A 17,745-nucleotide genomic window follows, 5' to 3' on the forward strand; every position below is an offset into this window, starting at 1 on the left:
ACGATGCTTCTGCACCATGCTTTCGTGATTTAGCCATGGTCCTTACATAAGCATTTTATTACTGCACTTAACTTGGTTTTAAAAATGATTAACTTGTGAAGAGTTCTAAAATTTTGTGACCTCTCTGAAGGCCCAAGTTAAAATGTTCCACACGTTAATTATTTAAAAATTCAGTTATGCCTGTTGACGGTTGCACAATGCTCTGAATGTGATTACTGCCACTGAATCGTACACTTCAGAGTGGTGTACATGTTGTGTTCTCTGCATTTTGCCACAAGTTTTAAAGAGTCATAACATACAAAAAACCCATACAATTGTACACTCTAAATGGGTGAGTCGTTTGGTGTATGAATTATATCTCCACCACAGGCAACCTTGAGGGAAGTTTAGCCCTGAATTGAACTTACTGCAATTGGAGCTAAATGAGGTTTCTATCTACTGATTCCTGATGCAAGGATGTTCCTAAGCATGCAATAACTGGCTGTCTGGATCATCTATTGTGTGACTTGTAGTTTTGGAATTATACCTTCATTTTAGGAAAGGAACTGAGGATGACCACTCCAAGTACACAGAACTAGCAGGTATTTAAGCTTAGGGACAAGAATGTTGGCACTGGAGGCTTGAGGTGATTAGACTCTTGATAGACTTTTGAATTAGATGTGGGGGTGTGAGAGACTGATAGGAATAAGAGTCACCAAGGTGTGTGGGCCTTGCAACTGGAAAAATGAAGATGACTTTACAGTTTTCTACTTACATCTATGTAAATAGAATATAACTGCAAATGTAATTATAGATGTTACATTTACATGCTATGTCTATAGAATGTGTAGTTTTCTATTTATATTTATGTAAATAGAATGGAATTACAAATGTAACTTCATTACATTTATTACATTTACTTCTGTGTCATTACAAATATTACATTTACTTCTATATCTATAGAATGGATCTATCTGCCTTTTGATAAACTTCTTTTCACTACTAAATTCAGTGTGGCAGGAGCATTCTTTCTTCTGCCAGGAGCATAGTTTCTTCTTTAATATATGTTGATTTTATCTACGATAATCATTGGAGAAGGCAATGGCACCCCACTCCAGCGTCTGCCTCCAATGAGGGAGGCCTGGGTTCGATCCCTAGGTCAGGAAGATCCCCTGGAGAAGGAAATGGCAACCCACTCCAGTATGCTTGCCTGGAGAATGCCATGGACGGAGGAGCCTGGTGGGCTGCAATCCATGGGGTCGCGAACAGTCGGACACGACTGAGCAACTTCACTTTCCCTTTTCGCTTTCATGCATTGGAGAAGGAAATGGCAGCCCACCCCAGCGTTCCTGCCTGGAGGATCCCAGGGACGGGGGAGCCTGGTGGGCTGCCGTCTACGGGGTCGCACAGAGTCGGACACGACTGAGGCGACTTAGCAGCAGCAGTTAGTACTACTTTGCATTTGCTCATGCCTGCTGGACCGACGCCTTAACTGCTAAGCTCAGAGTCCTTCTACACAGGCGGCTCTGCTCGCTCGCAGCCTCCCTGTGGAAGGCCAGGCGGAGGCCGTCAGGAGTCTCCCAGAGCGGGGCCCTCCGCGCCTCCAGCCCGCTTCTCCTGGCAGCCAGGCGCGCCTTGCTGGCTCTCCGGAGTGCGCGTGGCCGCCCGCAGTCCGCCAGCCTCCTGCCTGCGAGTTATCGTGAGTCTGCAAGGTTTTCCTCTGACCTGCGTCCTACAAACCAGACTCGCTAGCTATTTAAAATGTCAAATTTTAAACTCAAAGGCCTATATTCTAGAACATTTGAATCAACTTTCAAACAGATTATAGACTACACACCGTTCAGACACCTACCATGTGTGAGTTTCTTTGCCAGACACATTTTGTCAAAAACCTCATTGAGACAAAATTTGAATGGAAGAGAGGGCTCTGTCTTATTAAGTGTCCACTGGGTCGTAAGTGAGTATATATGCTATACCTAGTTTTGTCCTCAATTACCCACAGGTTGTTTTTTTTTTTTTTTCTCAGCTTAGGTTCTCTGTTACCTATTTGCCCTCTCTAGGATTTCATTTTCATTTTGTATGAATCCTTTCAATACTATCACTAAAAATGGTTTGCAGTTATGTTTAGAATAGTGATGTCAGGTCCCCAGAGACCATTGTGATAAATACAAATGGATACATTTATGTTGACACTGGTAGGGTCATATTGACAAAAGCAGTTTCAGAGAAGTCAGGTAAGAGGTGAAAGAGAATAAATATTTGATAAGAACTAGTTAAACTCTTCTTTGGTACTGTCTCTATATAGCGCTCCAGCCTCAGTCATGCCGAAATGTAGAGCTATAATCATTAATGGAATACTTCTGAGGTGCTGCCAAGAACCCAAACTGAGACAAGTGATCAAGGGAGATGCCCTCTACAAGGATGTGTCCTGACAGTCCATTCACTTACTCACTCACTTGCCTGTGCATTCAGATATTTATTTTATAGGCTGTCTATTTTTATGCACACACTGTCTTAGGGAGAGAGTATACAAATTTAAACAAATGAAATGTAGTTAAAAATTTTTAAATGGCTAAGGAGTAATCCCTAGCTTTAGGGCGCTCACTGTCTTTAGGGAAAAAGTAAGTAGACAATTAAAAAAGGGTGTGGACTCTGACATATTAATAATAAACTCAGAAGCATTAGTGCACAAAGAGGGACATCTACTACACTCTTGGGAAATTGGGAATCGGCATGATTTATTGGAGAAGTAAGGTTTCGTTTACAAACAACAAGAGTTAAAGTGTTAAAGTTCTGGACATTAAGTATTTTGTGCTGGTTGGGTGTTACATATGTGGCATGTGTATACATATGCATAAGGAGTATGTATATGTATTAGGAATATTCTAGTTGAAAGGGAAAGATACTTTTAATAAGTCAATAGTTTGCCAAATATGCATAATTTATTTATTCTTTTTTGGTTGCAGTTGCAGGTGAATTTTTCTGTACATTTTCTCCTATTGAAATATATTCATCAATGTCATCAGTAGGTGAAACATTTAGTAGTAACTGTAAAAAGCAAGTTATCTTGTTGAAGTATGTAGAACCCAAATTAAAATGCACAAAAGGCAAATAAAATAAAAGTCCACTGAAGATAAAAAGAATAACATAGATATGGTACATCTGAGGAGACTTGATGATGGGTGTCAAAACCAAGAACAAAGACATGGCCATGGTTCCAAATACAAATGGCAAGCGTACCTGAGGACAAACATAAATTTGTGTTAGAGTGGACTTGGAAGTGATTACAAATAATAATGTGAAATATTTTATATACAAACATTTGTTTAATATGGAGGAAGTTGGTTTCATTGATAAAAAAATATTTACCTACCAGGTCTTCCTTAGTTTTATATAAGAGAAAACAATCTGCTGGGAATCTCCTCAGAGTGTGAAGTAGCAGAAGTGAAAGCTTTTTCCTAATAGTTTCACCATTTTCCTCTCCCTTTGATTTTTTTCATAAGTGCGTGCCACTTGTCCATTTAGCTCTCTTTATTTATTTTGGCCGTGTGGGTCTTCGTCGCTGCATGCAAGATTTTTCTAGTTCTGGCGAATAGGGGCTGCTCTCTAGTTGCAGTGTGTGGGCTTCTTATTGTGGAGACTTCTCTCATTGCAGGGCACACAGGTTTCAGGCAGTTTTGGCACACAGGCTTAGTGTTACAGCTCGTGGGCTCTAGCACACAGGCTTAGTTGCCTTGTGGCATATGGAATCTTCCTGGACCAGGTATCCAACCTGTGTCCTCTGCATTGGCAGACAGATTCTTAACTACTGGACCACCAGGGAAGTCCCATTCTGATCTCTTGAATAACGACCCTCAGAAACATTCCATACTATTACCATAAAGCATTTTTTCATTATAAATTTTTTTGAACTTTTTATTTTTAAGCAATATAAAAATTAATATTTTTTGTACCTCAATCATAATGACATAATATACAACCTACATATAACCTAATATGACAGACTTCATTTTTGGGGGCTCCAGAATCACTGCAGATGGTGACTGCAGCCATGAAATTAAAAGACTCTTGCTCCCTGGAAGTAAAGTTATGACCAACCTAGACAGCATATTAAAAAGCAGAGACATCACTTTGCCAACAAAGGTCTGTCTAGTCAAAGTTATGGTTTTTCAGTAGTCATGTATGGATGTGGGAGTTGGACTATAAGAAAGCTGAGCACGGAAGAACTGTGGTGTTGGAGAAGACTCTTGAGAGTCCCTTGGACTGCAAGGAGATGCAACCAGTCCATCCTAAAGGAAATCATCCTGAATATTCATTGGAAGGACTGATGCTGAAGCTGAAACTCCAATACAGAATATGCAGAATATTCTACAGACAGGCCACCTCATGCAAAGAACTGACTCACTGGAAAAGACCCTGATGTTGGGAAAGATTGAAGGCAGAAGGAGAAGGGGACAACAGAGGATGAGATTGTTGGAATACATCACCGACTCAATGAGTTTGAGTAACTCATGACATGAGTTTGAGTAAACTCCAGGAGTTGGTGATGGACAGGGAGGCCTGGCACACTGCAGTCCCTGGGGTCCCAAAGAGTTGGACACAACTGAGTGACTGAACTGAATGGAACCTATATATAATTCCTTTGGGGAACGTTTATATCGTAAAAGGACCACAGGTTTGGATTCATTTTCTCTGATGTTCACTTTTTCCTTAATATGGATCTTAACAATATATACCTTTCAAATTTGTGTATCTTAATTTGGATAATTAAAGAATACACAAGCATGCACATTTATACATAATTAAAGAGTGGTAATTGCAAACAGTAAAATGCTTAGTTAAATGCTGTTGATTCTTGCCTATTACTGTATTTTGTGTAACTCTTCTCTCTCCTATCAGACTAGGAAGTTATCGATGCATTATTAATGGGCAATTTATCCATCTATCTTTAAAGTGTTTAGACTAGTGTCTTCCACATAGTGGTTCCTTAGTAGTTGCTTCAGTATTTATTAGATCATTAAGTGACTCAGATGCAAGATTATCATTATCTTTCCTTCTTTTCAATCTTGAAATGTGGATTTCTGGTCCTCACCCTAAGCATTAGAATCCCCAGGGGTGATGTCTAGGAATCTGAATTTATACAAGAAACCCAAAAGTTATTCTTTTTCACAGTAGACTTTAAAAGTCTAAATTATGAAACTGTGTTGATTTTCTTTTTTAACCTTCTACTTGACCCCACAACTTTGTATACTGCTGAGGTATTTCTGCCGGTATTCTGCTACATCCTTTTACCTTATACAAGGTCCATAATAAAAAAGGCCCCTTGATTTATTTAGAATATGATTCATTGATAAAACAACGATTATTTGAAACCTACCCCCTTTAAAAATGACTTATAGGCCTAACAATAAAAGGTGATATAGCAAGACATGCATGCCATAAGCTGACCAAGTGACTGACCGCTAACTTAGCTTGGCGCGTTCTAGCAGCCTACATGAAAAGGGAAGCAACAGCTTACAGTCTAAGTACTGAAGCTGAGCAGGAGAACCCTGTGGACTCCTGGGTACAAAAGCCTTTCTGTGTCCCCCATTTCTTATTTGTAGGAAACAGGCTTCATTCAGCCTCCATGACCCTCCCTGAGTTCCAAAGGACAGTTCAAACAGTCCTTAGTCAGAGAGGAGCGGGGATGCAGAGACACGGGAGAGACTGTCGGGATGCGGGAGGGCGGCGCCGGGCGGGGCGGCTTCCCCTCAGGGGATACGCATAGCAGTATCTTTGAGCTCCTCTGAAGAACTAAAACCACCACCAGATGGAAGATTTTTAACTGCCTGATGAAGCAGCCTTCATTCCAGAGAGAGGGTCTTAGAGAGAAAGTCATCACGAAACCCCCAGGTGTCAGAGGATATTTGGATTGAAGGAAGGCAGGCCCTGCAGGCCCCCTGACCCTTCTCAGCAACCCTGCCCCCTGACTAGAAGACTCCTCACAGGTCTCCTGATGTCGGGTTGGGACACAGTCGTGAGGGAGTTAGCCCACTGTGGCCCCCTTTGCCTGACAAGGCAATGCAGCTCTTCTTTTCTACTTCACCCAAACTCTGTCTCCAAGATTCTCTTTGTTACCAGTGTATACAGGCTGATTTTTGGTATCAGGATCTGTAAAGAAAACTAAATAATCTGCATAGAAACCCAAGTATTTCTGATATAAATATTAGAAGTAACTTTCTTTGGGGCTCTAATAGAGAGAGTAGCATAATGTAAAAATAAACCACTTACTCTCTTTGCAGTGAGTACAGGAATGAGTTGCTGGGGGTTGTTTGGTTAAACAGAATATTGATTAAATCCACAATATAGATGGATGGGTTATAGTAGACAATTAGAAGAAAAAAATTTTCCATAAGCTTATATGAAACATTTCAAATGCAGTTAATGGTAGACCGAGGTTTTGGTGGGTTGAGGCATCAACAGAGAACGTATCCCTCAGTCAGTCTTTCATAGATACTCTGTCTCTGAGGTGAGATTTTAAAAGACGAATGAGTTTGTGATCATACGACTTCACAGATACCTAGAGTGTAGTTCTTCTGTGTTGGCCAGTTAAAGCTGGAGACTTATACATCCATAGATATTTAAAGTGATAAGCCTGGAAAGCCCTAGGCAAGCCTACAAGGTAATCTAAGGTAGTGCCATTAAGAGTTTGCTCAAATAATCCTCGGCCCTGGACACTGCTCAGTCTCACACACTGAGACGGAATACAGACCTTATGCATCTCACATATGGTCCTTCTTGACTCAAGTGTCACTAGCTGTAATACAGTAGAATATCCTAAATATAAAATCTGTTCTCAAATGTTCCTAAAATGGGGTCACAGTGGGTTAGAAAGATTTTTCATGTAGATATAAGGAAAAAGCATTAAAAGTACAAAATGCTCTTTAAAAAGATATAGGATTTTTTTTTTTCCCTCCCCCTGGTTTGACTTACCTTGTAAGGTCTGGGTAGGTTGGGCTCCTGGAATCTCAGTTTAAGCAAGCCCATCATCATTAGCCCAAGCTGAATCCAGTCTGTGAATCCCACATAATTTATTAAAAGGATTAAGTCTGAGGGAATAATTAAGATGGAGGCAAAGATGAGCATCTGAATCACAGCTGCAACTGGACAAGAGTGAATATTCAACGTTGAGAGGATCAAAGGTAGCTGACCCTCCTGGCTTGCCATGTACCATAACCTTGATGTTGAAAATACACTGCAGTTGAGGGAGCTAACTATTGAGGAAGAAACGCCAAGTGAAACGGCCCATTGCATGGAAGGGATTACTCTATCCATCCAAGTAACAGCAACAGCATCTGCAAGAGAGTAGAGAAGCCACTAATTACATGCTGATGTAAAATTCATACTGCATAATATTTTTAGTTGGCTTAGAAAGTATTAAATTATCATCTCAGCAAAGACACAGGACTGGTGTAAGTAGTAGGTTGAAACTGCCAACGTTTTCTAAAAGTCACAAATGAGTCTCAGATTTTGTCAAAAGCATTTTGTGACTCTCTTAATATTATAATGTGATTTTTGTCTGTTATGAAATTAACTTAGTAAAATATTAATTGCTTTTGGGATGCTAAACCAACCAATGATAAATCTCACTTGTTCCTGGTGTATGCTCCTTTTTATGTGTTGCTGGACTCGATTTACCGGTGTTTTTAAGAACTGTGTGACATTGTACTTCACGGAACAATACATGTTGGATGTAACATGTGTATGTAATTTCTTTCTTTGTGTAAATAATTATTCTGGCTTTGGTATCATAGAAATACTGGTTCCATAAAATAAGTTTGGATGTGTCCCCTCTTCCATTTTCTGGAAGAGATTGTTTAGGAGTGGTATTGTTTCTTTCTTAAATGTTTGATGCAATTCATCAGTGAAGCTACTAGGGTCTGGGATTTGATTTGTGGGGCGATTTTAGATTATTAACTCAATTTTTTAAAAAAATATAGATTTATTCAGATATTTTATGTCTTCTGGAGGCAGTTCTGTTAACTGAGGAGTAATAAAAAGTACTCAGTGGCACATAGCACTCTCTTTTCCACGGCCTCTTCCCTTTTGCTCCCCAACCTCTGGTTGAGGAGAAAGATGACTAGGGGTTGACTGAGGTCTCCCTACCCTGAAGGCTATACCCATCCGAGTAGGCTGGGAAACTTTATGACGGTTCTTAGATATGGGTTCCCAAGTCACCAACAAGCCCTTCAGCTAAGGGGATCTGGGTTGAACTCACAGTGCGGAAGGGAAGCCCTCTACCCACAGAGGTTCCTTTGTGAATAAAGCCCTTTGGGTCCACTCAAAGTGTTATAGTTTCATGGCTTCCACTGTTGGCTATTTGTTGGTATTGCTATTTTAGGAAGAGGTGTGTGTAGAGTATAATGGGACATGTGAGTTCCTCCGAAACCCCTCTCCTTTCTCCTTCCTTGTGTGGTTCAAAAAACAATGTCGAGTCTCAGTGGGAGAAAGATCATAGACCTGATGGAAAACTTCGAGGCAGCGATGGTGGTGGTAAAAGATGCAATATCTCAATCTAACTATGATGTGCCCAGTGACAAAAGCTACTGGGAGCTGGAGGTTTACAGGGGATTGTTACTAAGTGATCACTTGTCCTCAAGCCCCAGTTGTGGTTGTTCCAGACACTGGGACTGTAATGGAGACATTGTATAGATTGATGCCAGTTGATATCCTGTCTCAAACATTGCCAGCACTTCTTTTCTGTCTCACTTGCCCCTGAAGACCAAGACTAATTCACATTCAAGGCCTGCAATAGGCTTTCACAGCACTCCACTAGGGATTCCTAAACTCCCCTGCTATTTGCCACCAGCTGGTCTTCAGGATTTTTCAAGAGTGCCTCTGCCACCTGAGATCCAAAATGTACACTATCTTCTTCGTGATCGGTTGGTTGACAAGTTAAAAGCCTCAGTCTAAAAAGATCTGAATTGGTATTATTAAACTTCTACCAACAGGCTGTTGAACACCAATAAAATTTAGGGTACTGCTTACCAAGTAAGTTTTCTTGGAAACATGTATGTAAATTTGCAACACTTAGTACCTCTGGTAGTCAAAAAAAATTGTCTCTGGTTCCCTACCAGTAAAAGAAGACTCAGCACCTTAAGAATTCTTTGTGTGTTATAGTTAGCATGTGTCTCACTTGGGATTCTACCTAGTCTTCCATATCAGCTAATTCACAGATCAATGTCCTTTAACTGGAGGATCAAATCAACAGACTGTACTGAAAGCTGTCCAGTAAACTCTGGCACCCTCTCTACCAGTCGGGATCCACAACCATAACTGCTGCTTTGACTTGGAAGTCTCTGTGACTGATGATGCTCTTCTGCATTGCAGGCAGATTCTTTACTGTCTAAGCCTCCAGGGAAGCCCCTTTTCTACTGCATTTTCCGGCAAAGAGAGGCACCTTATAGCTGGAGGTGCCCCTTGAGGCTTTTTACTTGTTTCCTCCTTGATACAACTATCTGGTAATTTCCTTTTCAAAAAAATAATACTAGCTTACCAAGTAGCACTGGGATATTGTAAAACTGAACACCTCACTCATGGAGGCCTTATGATTTTCCAGCCTGATAGTCTCATTTGGGGATGAATCAAATTGAATTCAATTATTGAAAAGGTATGAAGAGCCCCCCAAATCTCTCTTATCAAGTGGAAATGGTATATTCAAGAACACAGCTCGCCTGGCCCAGTGGCCTCTTGGTTTTGCATGAAAAATTGCAAATTACATGCCAGTTTGCTGACTGCAGCAGAGCTGCTGGTTCAGCAGGGCCCTCTGTTCACAAGGGCCCCTGTAAATATCGGGTCACGGTCCACCGACGGGTTAGCTGAACTGAAGCCCTGTGATGCCTGCCAGGCTGCTGTGGCTGCGAGCATCAGCACCAGCTTGCAGAATGTTCTACAGACAGGATATTCTGCTCGGGAACTGGTGATCAAAAGCAGATTATTCAATCAGCAGCCTTGATTTCTTTCTATAGTTTATGGCCCCGGAGAGGGGTGTCTTTAGTCTGCCAGTCTGTGGTTTTCCAAGTGACAGACCAAACACCCAGGCCTCTGATAATAGTTCATGTCATTAGAAATATAAGCATGGTTCATCAAGGGGGGGAATTGGCCAGAGCTATGAGAATAACCTTAAGTTCTGTCCATGGAGCCCATTCTCTGATGAGAATAATTGGAATAAAACTGCTGATTGATACTGAACTATTCAGATTGCCATGACTGAATGTCTGAATCCATCTTTCTAGATATGGCAACACTGACTATTATATATTGGACATAAGAAAAAGGACTCCATATTTTTGCTACAAAGGCTAACACCAAATGTCACACTGTGACTTCTGTCAAGATTTGACCATTTGTTCACAGTGAAGGAGGCCATTTACACAAGATTTTGTCCTTGCTCACTTCTGGCAAATTGACTGCGTTGCACCTTTGACCCTCTCTTGGGACGATAGCGCATAGCTGTTGGCGCTTTTCCAGGTTGCAGTATTGCTGCTCCAATTTGATCAGCCCTCTGTGGCCACACCACTGTGGCCCTTGAAACTAATCTTTGTTACGTGTTTGGCCATTCAAAATGTGACAGCTGACATCACAGAAGCACATCAACGTGCTGAAGGCAAAGGTATTCAATGTATCTTTCGTATACACCGTTTGAATGCATCTGATATTGTTTAATGTTTGGATGGCTTCCTCAAAAGTCAACCCAGAAATATTTCTGACTCTACCTCCCTCACATTCTTCTGGTCTACGCTTCTTGGTCAGGTAGTTTGGTCACTGAATAAACCCTGAGTGTTTATTCAGGGAAGAGTGATCTTCCCTGGTGGATCAGACAGTGAAGAGTCTACATACAATGCAAGAGACCCGGGCTTGATCCCTGAGTTGGGAAGATCCCCTGGAGAAGGAAATGGCAACCCACTGCAGTGTTCTTGCCTGCAGAATCCCATGGACAGAGGAGCCTGGTGGGCTACAGTGTGTGGGGTCACAAAGAGTCGGACACGACCAAGTGACTAACGCTTTCACTCTCAGAGAGTGATCACCTACTCTTGGCTGCTTCCTGAGTGATGGTCAGGGAGAGTAGCATAGGTAGTTATATAGTCCTATTTTGGAAACTCAGGACGCTTTCCTGATCATAGCTGGATGTTATGCTTCTTCTTTTCCTCACATAGCAACCCCAATCTACCTGGTTGGTATAGCCTCTGGGCAGCAACCTGACCATAAAGAAGCCAAGAGGATTCAAAAATCAGTTTTGGTTCACACACCTGGATCCTCTTTTTGGACTGATGTGATCATAGATTATACAGATAATAACCACTTGACTGAGTACACTCTTTGCTAAGTCCTCTTATAGCGGCAATTGTGGCCTTCTAGAAGGGAATATTTAGACTGAAAAATATAGGGATAGAAGGACAATAATGATCTTTTGTCTTTTAGAGCCATTCCTGGGACCTGTCTTCTGAAGGAAGACTTGTAAAAGATTTAGATTCCCTAAGCTTGAGGATCTTCTACTGTTATGTGGAGATATCACTTGGCCTTCCTTGCTTTGTCTTTTGGGAATCAGGGTTTGGGGGACAGCATAAATGACATTCTAGCTACTGCTATTATATGAAAAATAAATTGTCTTTGTCTCCATTGCCAACACCTATGAAACTGTGCCTGACTCCCTTACGAGGGGTTAAATCTCAGACTTCTCATAGTTGTTGAGAGTCTTGTGATTTCTTCCTTGACCCATGGGTTGTTTAGAAGTGTGTTGTTTAATTTTAAAATATGTGCGATTTCTCAAGTTACATTCTGTTGTTGGTTTGTATTGTGCATCTATTGCTGTTGAAGGAAGTGTTTCGTATGATAGAAATATTAAATTTTTGGAGACTTGTTTTATATGCTGACATTATGTCTATCCTAGGGAATGTCCCATAAGTGCTTGAAATAAATAAATATTCTGCTTCTGTTTGGTGGAGTGTTCTATAAATGTCAATTAGATTAGTTTGATTGATAGTGATGTGCAGATCTTCTATATCCTTTCCATCTAGTTATTGAGTGATGTATGGACATCTGCAACTATAGTTGCTGAATCATCTATTTCTCCTTTCAGTTACATTAGTATGGTTTCATGTATTCTGGGGCTGTGTTATTTAGAGGTGTATACATTTATAATTGTTATATCTTCTTCATGCATTGATCCTTTTATTAATATCATTACAAAATACCTTTCTTTGTCTCTAGTAATCTTTTAGTCTTTATTTTGTCTGAATAATATTATATTCTAGCTTTCTTACAGTTAATGTTTGCATGATAAACTTTTCCATTCTTTTACTTTATACTTGATTGTGTTTTGAATCTAAAGTGTGTCTCATATAGACAGCATATAATTGGATTGATAATTTTATCCAGTGTGACAATCTCTGCCTTCTTATTGTGTTTGCATATTCTCATTTAATATTATTGATATTGTATATACCTATGTCACTTTGCTATTTGTTTTTTATGTCTTATGTATTTTTGTTCTTCTATTTTTCCTTTATTGTTAAATAGATTTTTTTTTTTTTTTTCTCTGCCGTATGGCTTGTAGGATCTTAGTTCCTTAACCAGGAATCTAACCTGGGTCCTGGCAGTGAAAGTGCCTAACCACTGGGCTGCTCAGGAATTCCTTAAAGAGATATTCTTAATGTGCCATTTAATTCCTCTGTTGATTTGTTCAGTTATTTTCTTAGTTAGTTGGTCTGGTAATTACAGCATCCACCTTTAAAGTCATCAAAGTCAATTTCCAGTTAATTTCAGTAAACTATGACAACTTTGCTACTATAGCTCATTTCCTTCTCTTTTCTTTGTACTATTATTGTCATATAGGTTATATTTATATATTTAATAAACTCTACACTTAAGTTTCAGAGTTATTACCTTAAATAATCTAAGGTATTTTTAAAGAATTCAAAAAATGTGTGTATACACATATGGAGTCTTTTATATTTACCCATATATTTAATATTTCTGGTTTTCTTTCTTCCTTCCCTTTGATTCACATTACTTTCTTTCAGTCTGAAGAATTTCCTTCAGTAAGTCTGCTAGCAATGAATTCTTTCAGTTTTTGTTAGAGTAACTTCACACACATTTTCACATTCATTATTACTACTAATGTGGGAAATGAACAAATAATATACTCTCATTTTACTTTTTTACATTTTTAAAAAATTGCAGTATAGTTGATTTAGAATACTGTGTTACTTTTTTGATGTCCAGCAAAGTGATTCAGTTATATATATATATTTTCCAGATTCTTTTCCATTATAGGTTATTATATTGAATATCATTCCCTAAGCTATACAGTAAATCCTATCTATTTTATGTGTAGTGGTGAGTATCTGTTAACACCATACTCCTAATTTATTCCTTCTCCCTTTCCCCTTTGGTAACCATTATTTGTTTTCTATGCCTGTGAGTTTATTATCTGTTTCATAAAATAAATTCATTTGTGTGTTTTTTTAGATTCCACAAATAAGTGATATCATATAATATTTGTCTTTCTGTGTCTGACTAACTTTACTCAGTATGATAATCTCACGTCTATTCATGTTACTGCAAATGACAATATTTCATTCTGTTTTATGGCTGCATAGTGTCTGTCTGGGGCTTCTCAGGTGGCACAGTGGTAAAAGCTGCCTGCCGATGCAGGAGGCAGAAGACACACGAGTTCGATCCCTGGGTTGAGAAGATCCCCTGGTGTTAGAAATGGCAGTATCCTTGCCTGGACAAGTCCGTGGACAGAGGAACCTGGGGGCTACAGTCCATGGGTTCACAGAGAGTCAGACTTGACTGAGCACACACACACAGTGTCTATTTATCCATCTATTTACTACTTCTTCTTTACCCATTCATCTGTTGATGGACACCTAGGTTGCATGCATGTCTTGGATATTGTAAGTAGTGTCATTTAGAGTTGAGATAACTGAGGAGCGTCAAGCTTGGATGTAAGATAAGCCTAATTTTTCTTTTCAGGGAAAGCTATTACTGATTTTCTTTTATTTTTCTGATAACTGAAAGTGTAAAGTTTAAAAAATATTTACTTTATTAATATAGTTATATAGATATATTAAGTTCAATTGAGAAATCAGCTTCTTTCAATTTGTCTATTTTTAGATCAAAAAACCAGTTTCTTTACCATAAGGCAGTAATTTCTGAAAATCTGAATAATTTTTATGGTAAACTGAAATTCTCTCTCTCTCTATAGATACACACACACACACACACACACACACACACACATAACATGATTCATGTCCACTTCACTAATAGGAAAGGTTAAGTACTCAAACTCTGTATAGATTTTGGGGATATGTCTGAAGACAAAATGTATGAGTTGTATTTCCTGGAGGCAAATGCTGACCCAGAGTGCCCACCTGCTCCTTATGAAGTATATCATAAGAGACTTTGATAAGTATTCTCATATTTTCTATTCTATTCTATCTATTGTGTCCTGCTTTTTTTTCCTTTTACGTTTCTTGGTGTTTTCCGTATTTTTGGCTGCTAGACCTTACCTTTTACTATATGCTCTAAAGAAATTGCTTGACCTTTTGAATGTCTACCTTTACATAAATAGTTAAATAAATAACCCAAAACATGAACCAGATTAGCATAATTCTTTTAAAGTCTGCAAAAAGATCCACTGTATACTCGAAACTCCCTTTATTTAGGACAATGAAATAGAGCATCTTCCTTCTGGTTCTTGCAACCATACCTGAGGACACGATTTCCTTCGGGGTCAGGACGGCTAGGTAGGAGACGTTAACCAGTAAGTAGATCAGTGCCACGAGGGTAAGTGCAGTGACCACACATTTGGGGATATTCTCACCAGGGTTTTTCAGCTCTCCTGCAAAAAAAAAGTGCCACTCAGAAAAAATGACTAATCAGATCATCTTTGGAAGTAGGTTCATTATAACATACAATAACTAAAAGAAGTAGACACGACTACACACAGCAAGAGTTCATTTGGTTGAATGCTTATTTACCAAGTTTAGACAAAGTATTAACTTTAGCCGCAATGGAATTTTGCTGAATTCTGGGTTTTACTCTTGTTTCTTTGATGTGCCCAACATAAGCTTTTTGGATAAGAAAACAACTCAGAAAACCTGGATTCTAGGCCAGGAGGACTGGAGCAAATATTCCCTTACCTTACGGCTCACACTATAGAAGTAAAAGTTTGTGATAATGAAGGGTTGGAATAGCTCATCTGTTAATCTGGTTACGACAGTCTAGGACATTAGGGTAGATTCTCCTGCTCTTTTCACTCCTTGGGTTAAGTTTCTAGACTAGCTAAATCTTAGATTAAACTTGACTGTATATTGCCAACACCAGTTTGACACAGATGTTTAACCACTTGGAAAAATTTTTAACTTACAGTATGCAACTCCCTCAAAATAACTCACATGTATTAAAAAGAAAAATTTAAAGACCATAAAGATTTAAAGAAAAAAAGCTCAGATACATATTTATCTAAACCTTGAGATGGGGAAAGAGTTTTCAAGTATGGAGATAATGAAAAGTTAAAAGATAGATAGTTTAATACTTGTAGGTATTAAACTTCTAGTCTTTAAGACTGAAATTTTTAAAATCTTATGAACAAAATGAAAAAAGAAGCCAAACAACAGGGACTTCACTGGTGGTCTAAATGGTTAAGAATCCACCTGGAAATGCAGGAGACATGGGTTTGATCCTTGCCAGGGAACTAAGATCCCACGTGCTGCAGGGCAACTACGTCCACATGCCTGAGCTACTGAGCCCACATGCGCAACTAGAGCGCCCACGCACCACAAAAGATCCTGCAGGTCGCAGCTAAGACTTGACAGACAGATTAATGAAAACAAACAAAGATAGCCATTTACCTGTCCTACAAGGAAGAAATTGGTCATTAACATTTGCAAAACTCTGCCCTCTCACTAGAAATTGAAGAAAAAATGAGTTCTGAAATTTTATTTTCACAACTTTAAGTGACTAAAGAGTGAAAAAGGTTTGATGATTTCAGGTGTCATCACTTTAATTCACACTAATAGACATTTGTAAAGCCTTTCTGGGATGCATTTTGGCAATATTTCTCAAGACATTTCTGAATATTTGTATGGTTCACTTAGTAATTTTACTAAGATTTTTCAAGACTTTTTTCCTAATAAAACAATGAGAGATCCACAAAGATTTATATAAAAGGATGCTGACTGGAACAATAACTATAAAATTTTAAAGTGAAAAACTAGAAAAAATTCTGGTAACCAACAATGGGAGATGCTTGAAAAATGGTCAAATTGCATATGATAGAATATTGTGTATTCATTTAAAGGCATTTATATTTAATAATGTTTATGAATTCTCACTATGTGCTTTAAGTAAAATAAATGATGAGTATATGTACAAGTGTGACCCCTGCAAGTGTGTATATACAAGATAATTGGTAATCTTTATTTTAATTTATAATTTCTGTATTTAAATTTTTCTCTGATGAGCTTTTGCTATTAAAATATTTGTTCAGTAAAAAAAAAAAAAATGCAATTGTTGTTGAGTCCTTAAGCTGTATCAGTTCTACACTTACTTGTTTTAATTTGTAAACACCTAGAAAATATTTTGCCTTCCAAAGTTAGAAAACCACATTTGTAGAGAGTTTAATGCATTTCCACCCACCTGACAGAAGAGAGACACACGTCAGAGTGAAACAACGTTGTGTTTTTTCCTTAGAATTAAGCTGATTAACCCTTGTATGTTTATAGCCTGGTGGAGCTCTTTATAATTTAAAAATAATAACTTTACCTGCTATTCGGACAAGGACTCCCCAACCAGAATATGCATACAGTCCTTGTAAGAAGGCTTCGGCAATCTGTGAAGCATCCGGAACTTCAGCATCAAATGCTTTCTCAAACCTGGCTAGGTTCTCCCTTCTTCCTCTCACCAGCAACACGATTCCAGTTACAGAGATGAAGCCGAGAACTGTCACTTTCACAGCGGTACTGACAGTCTGAAACCACGTCACCTCCTTCACTCCCCGAGCATTCAGAATTCCCAAGCACCACAAGATAGCCAAAGCCAAACATTTCTTTGGCATCTCTGGAACAAGACACCCAGGATAGAAAGGCTGCGTAATGTACCCCGCTAGCAGCAAGCCGCGCGCAGCAATTCCCGCGGGAGTACTGAATAGATTGATCCAGAGGTAGAAGAAAGCAACAAAGGGTCCAAGAGACCTTTTGAGGAAATAATACTGTGCTCCACTTCTAGGGAAGGTGGTCCCCAGCTCTGCGTGACTCAGGGCAGCCAGCATAGACACCACAGCACAAGCAGCCCAGATACTTAGGGACACCCCCACGTTGAGTGAAGAGTATTTTAACACCCCTTTAGGAGCAATAAATATTCCCGCACCTATGATGATACTGAATAAAAAAATCGTCCCATGGAAATATCCTATTACCCGCTGAAGCTGAGTGCTTTCTCCCATCTTCATTTTCTCAAGTCTGACACTTAAGGTCCAAAGCTAACATAAATTCACTGTTTACTCTGTGACACTTGTGATCTTCTTACAGTTAAATGTGTTGGTTCCCTCCTCTTCTCCTCCTCAAATAAACTTCCCCACAGCACTTAGCCTAATAAAAAAAAAAAAAAGTTAACTTGTAAACTTAATTAAACTAAAGTTTATGAGATCTTAAAATTAGGGTTAAAATGTTTTACTGTTAAACATTTTAAAAGTTAAACACAATTAAACAAGTTAGA

At 39.0% G+C, this 17,745-nt stretch overlaps 1 protein-coding gene across 1 annotated transcript; it reads right to left on the reverse strand.

Annotated features, from left to right (window-relative positions):
* Window positions 1-1,445: 1,445 nt before the first annotated feature.
* Window positions 1,446-17,479, reverse strand: LOC133042236 (solute carrier family 7 member 13-like). The gene is made up of 6 exons (XM_061122771.1): window positions 16,795-17,479; window positions 14,738-14,869; window positions 6,952-7,313; window positions 3,152-3,219; window positions 1,956-2,015; window positions 1,446-1,662 (listed from the first exon to the last, which is right to left on the reverse strand). The coding sequence occupies exons 1-6, from the start codon at window positions 17,477-17,479 to the stop codon at window positions 1,446-1,448; spliced, it is 1,524 nt and encodes a 507-aa protein (XP_060978754.1).
* Between the last annotated feature and the right edge of the window lie 266 nt (window positions 17,480-17,745).

Source organism: Dama dama, chromosome 21 (assembly GCF_033118175.1).
Source record: "Dama dama isolate Ldn47 chromosome 21, ASM3311817v1, whole genome shotgun sequence".
Classification (NCBI taxonomy): domain Eukaryota; kingdom Metazoa; phylum Chordata; class Mammalia; order Artiodactyla; family Cervidae; genus Dama; species Dama dama.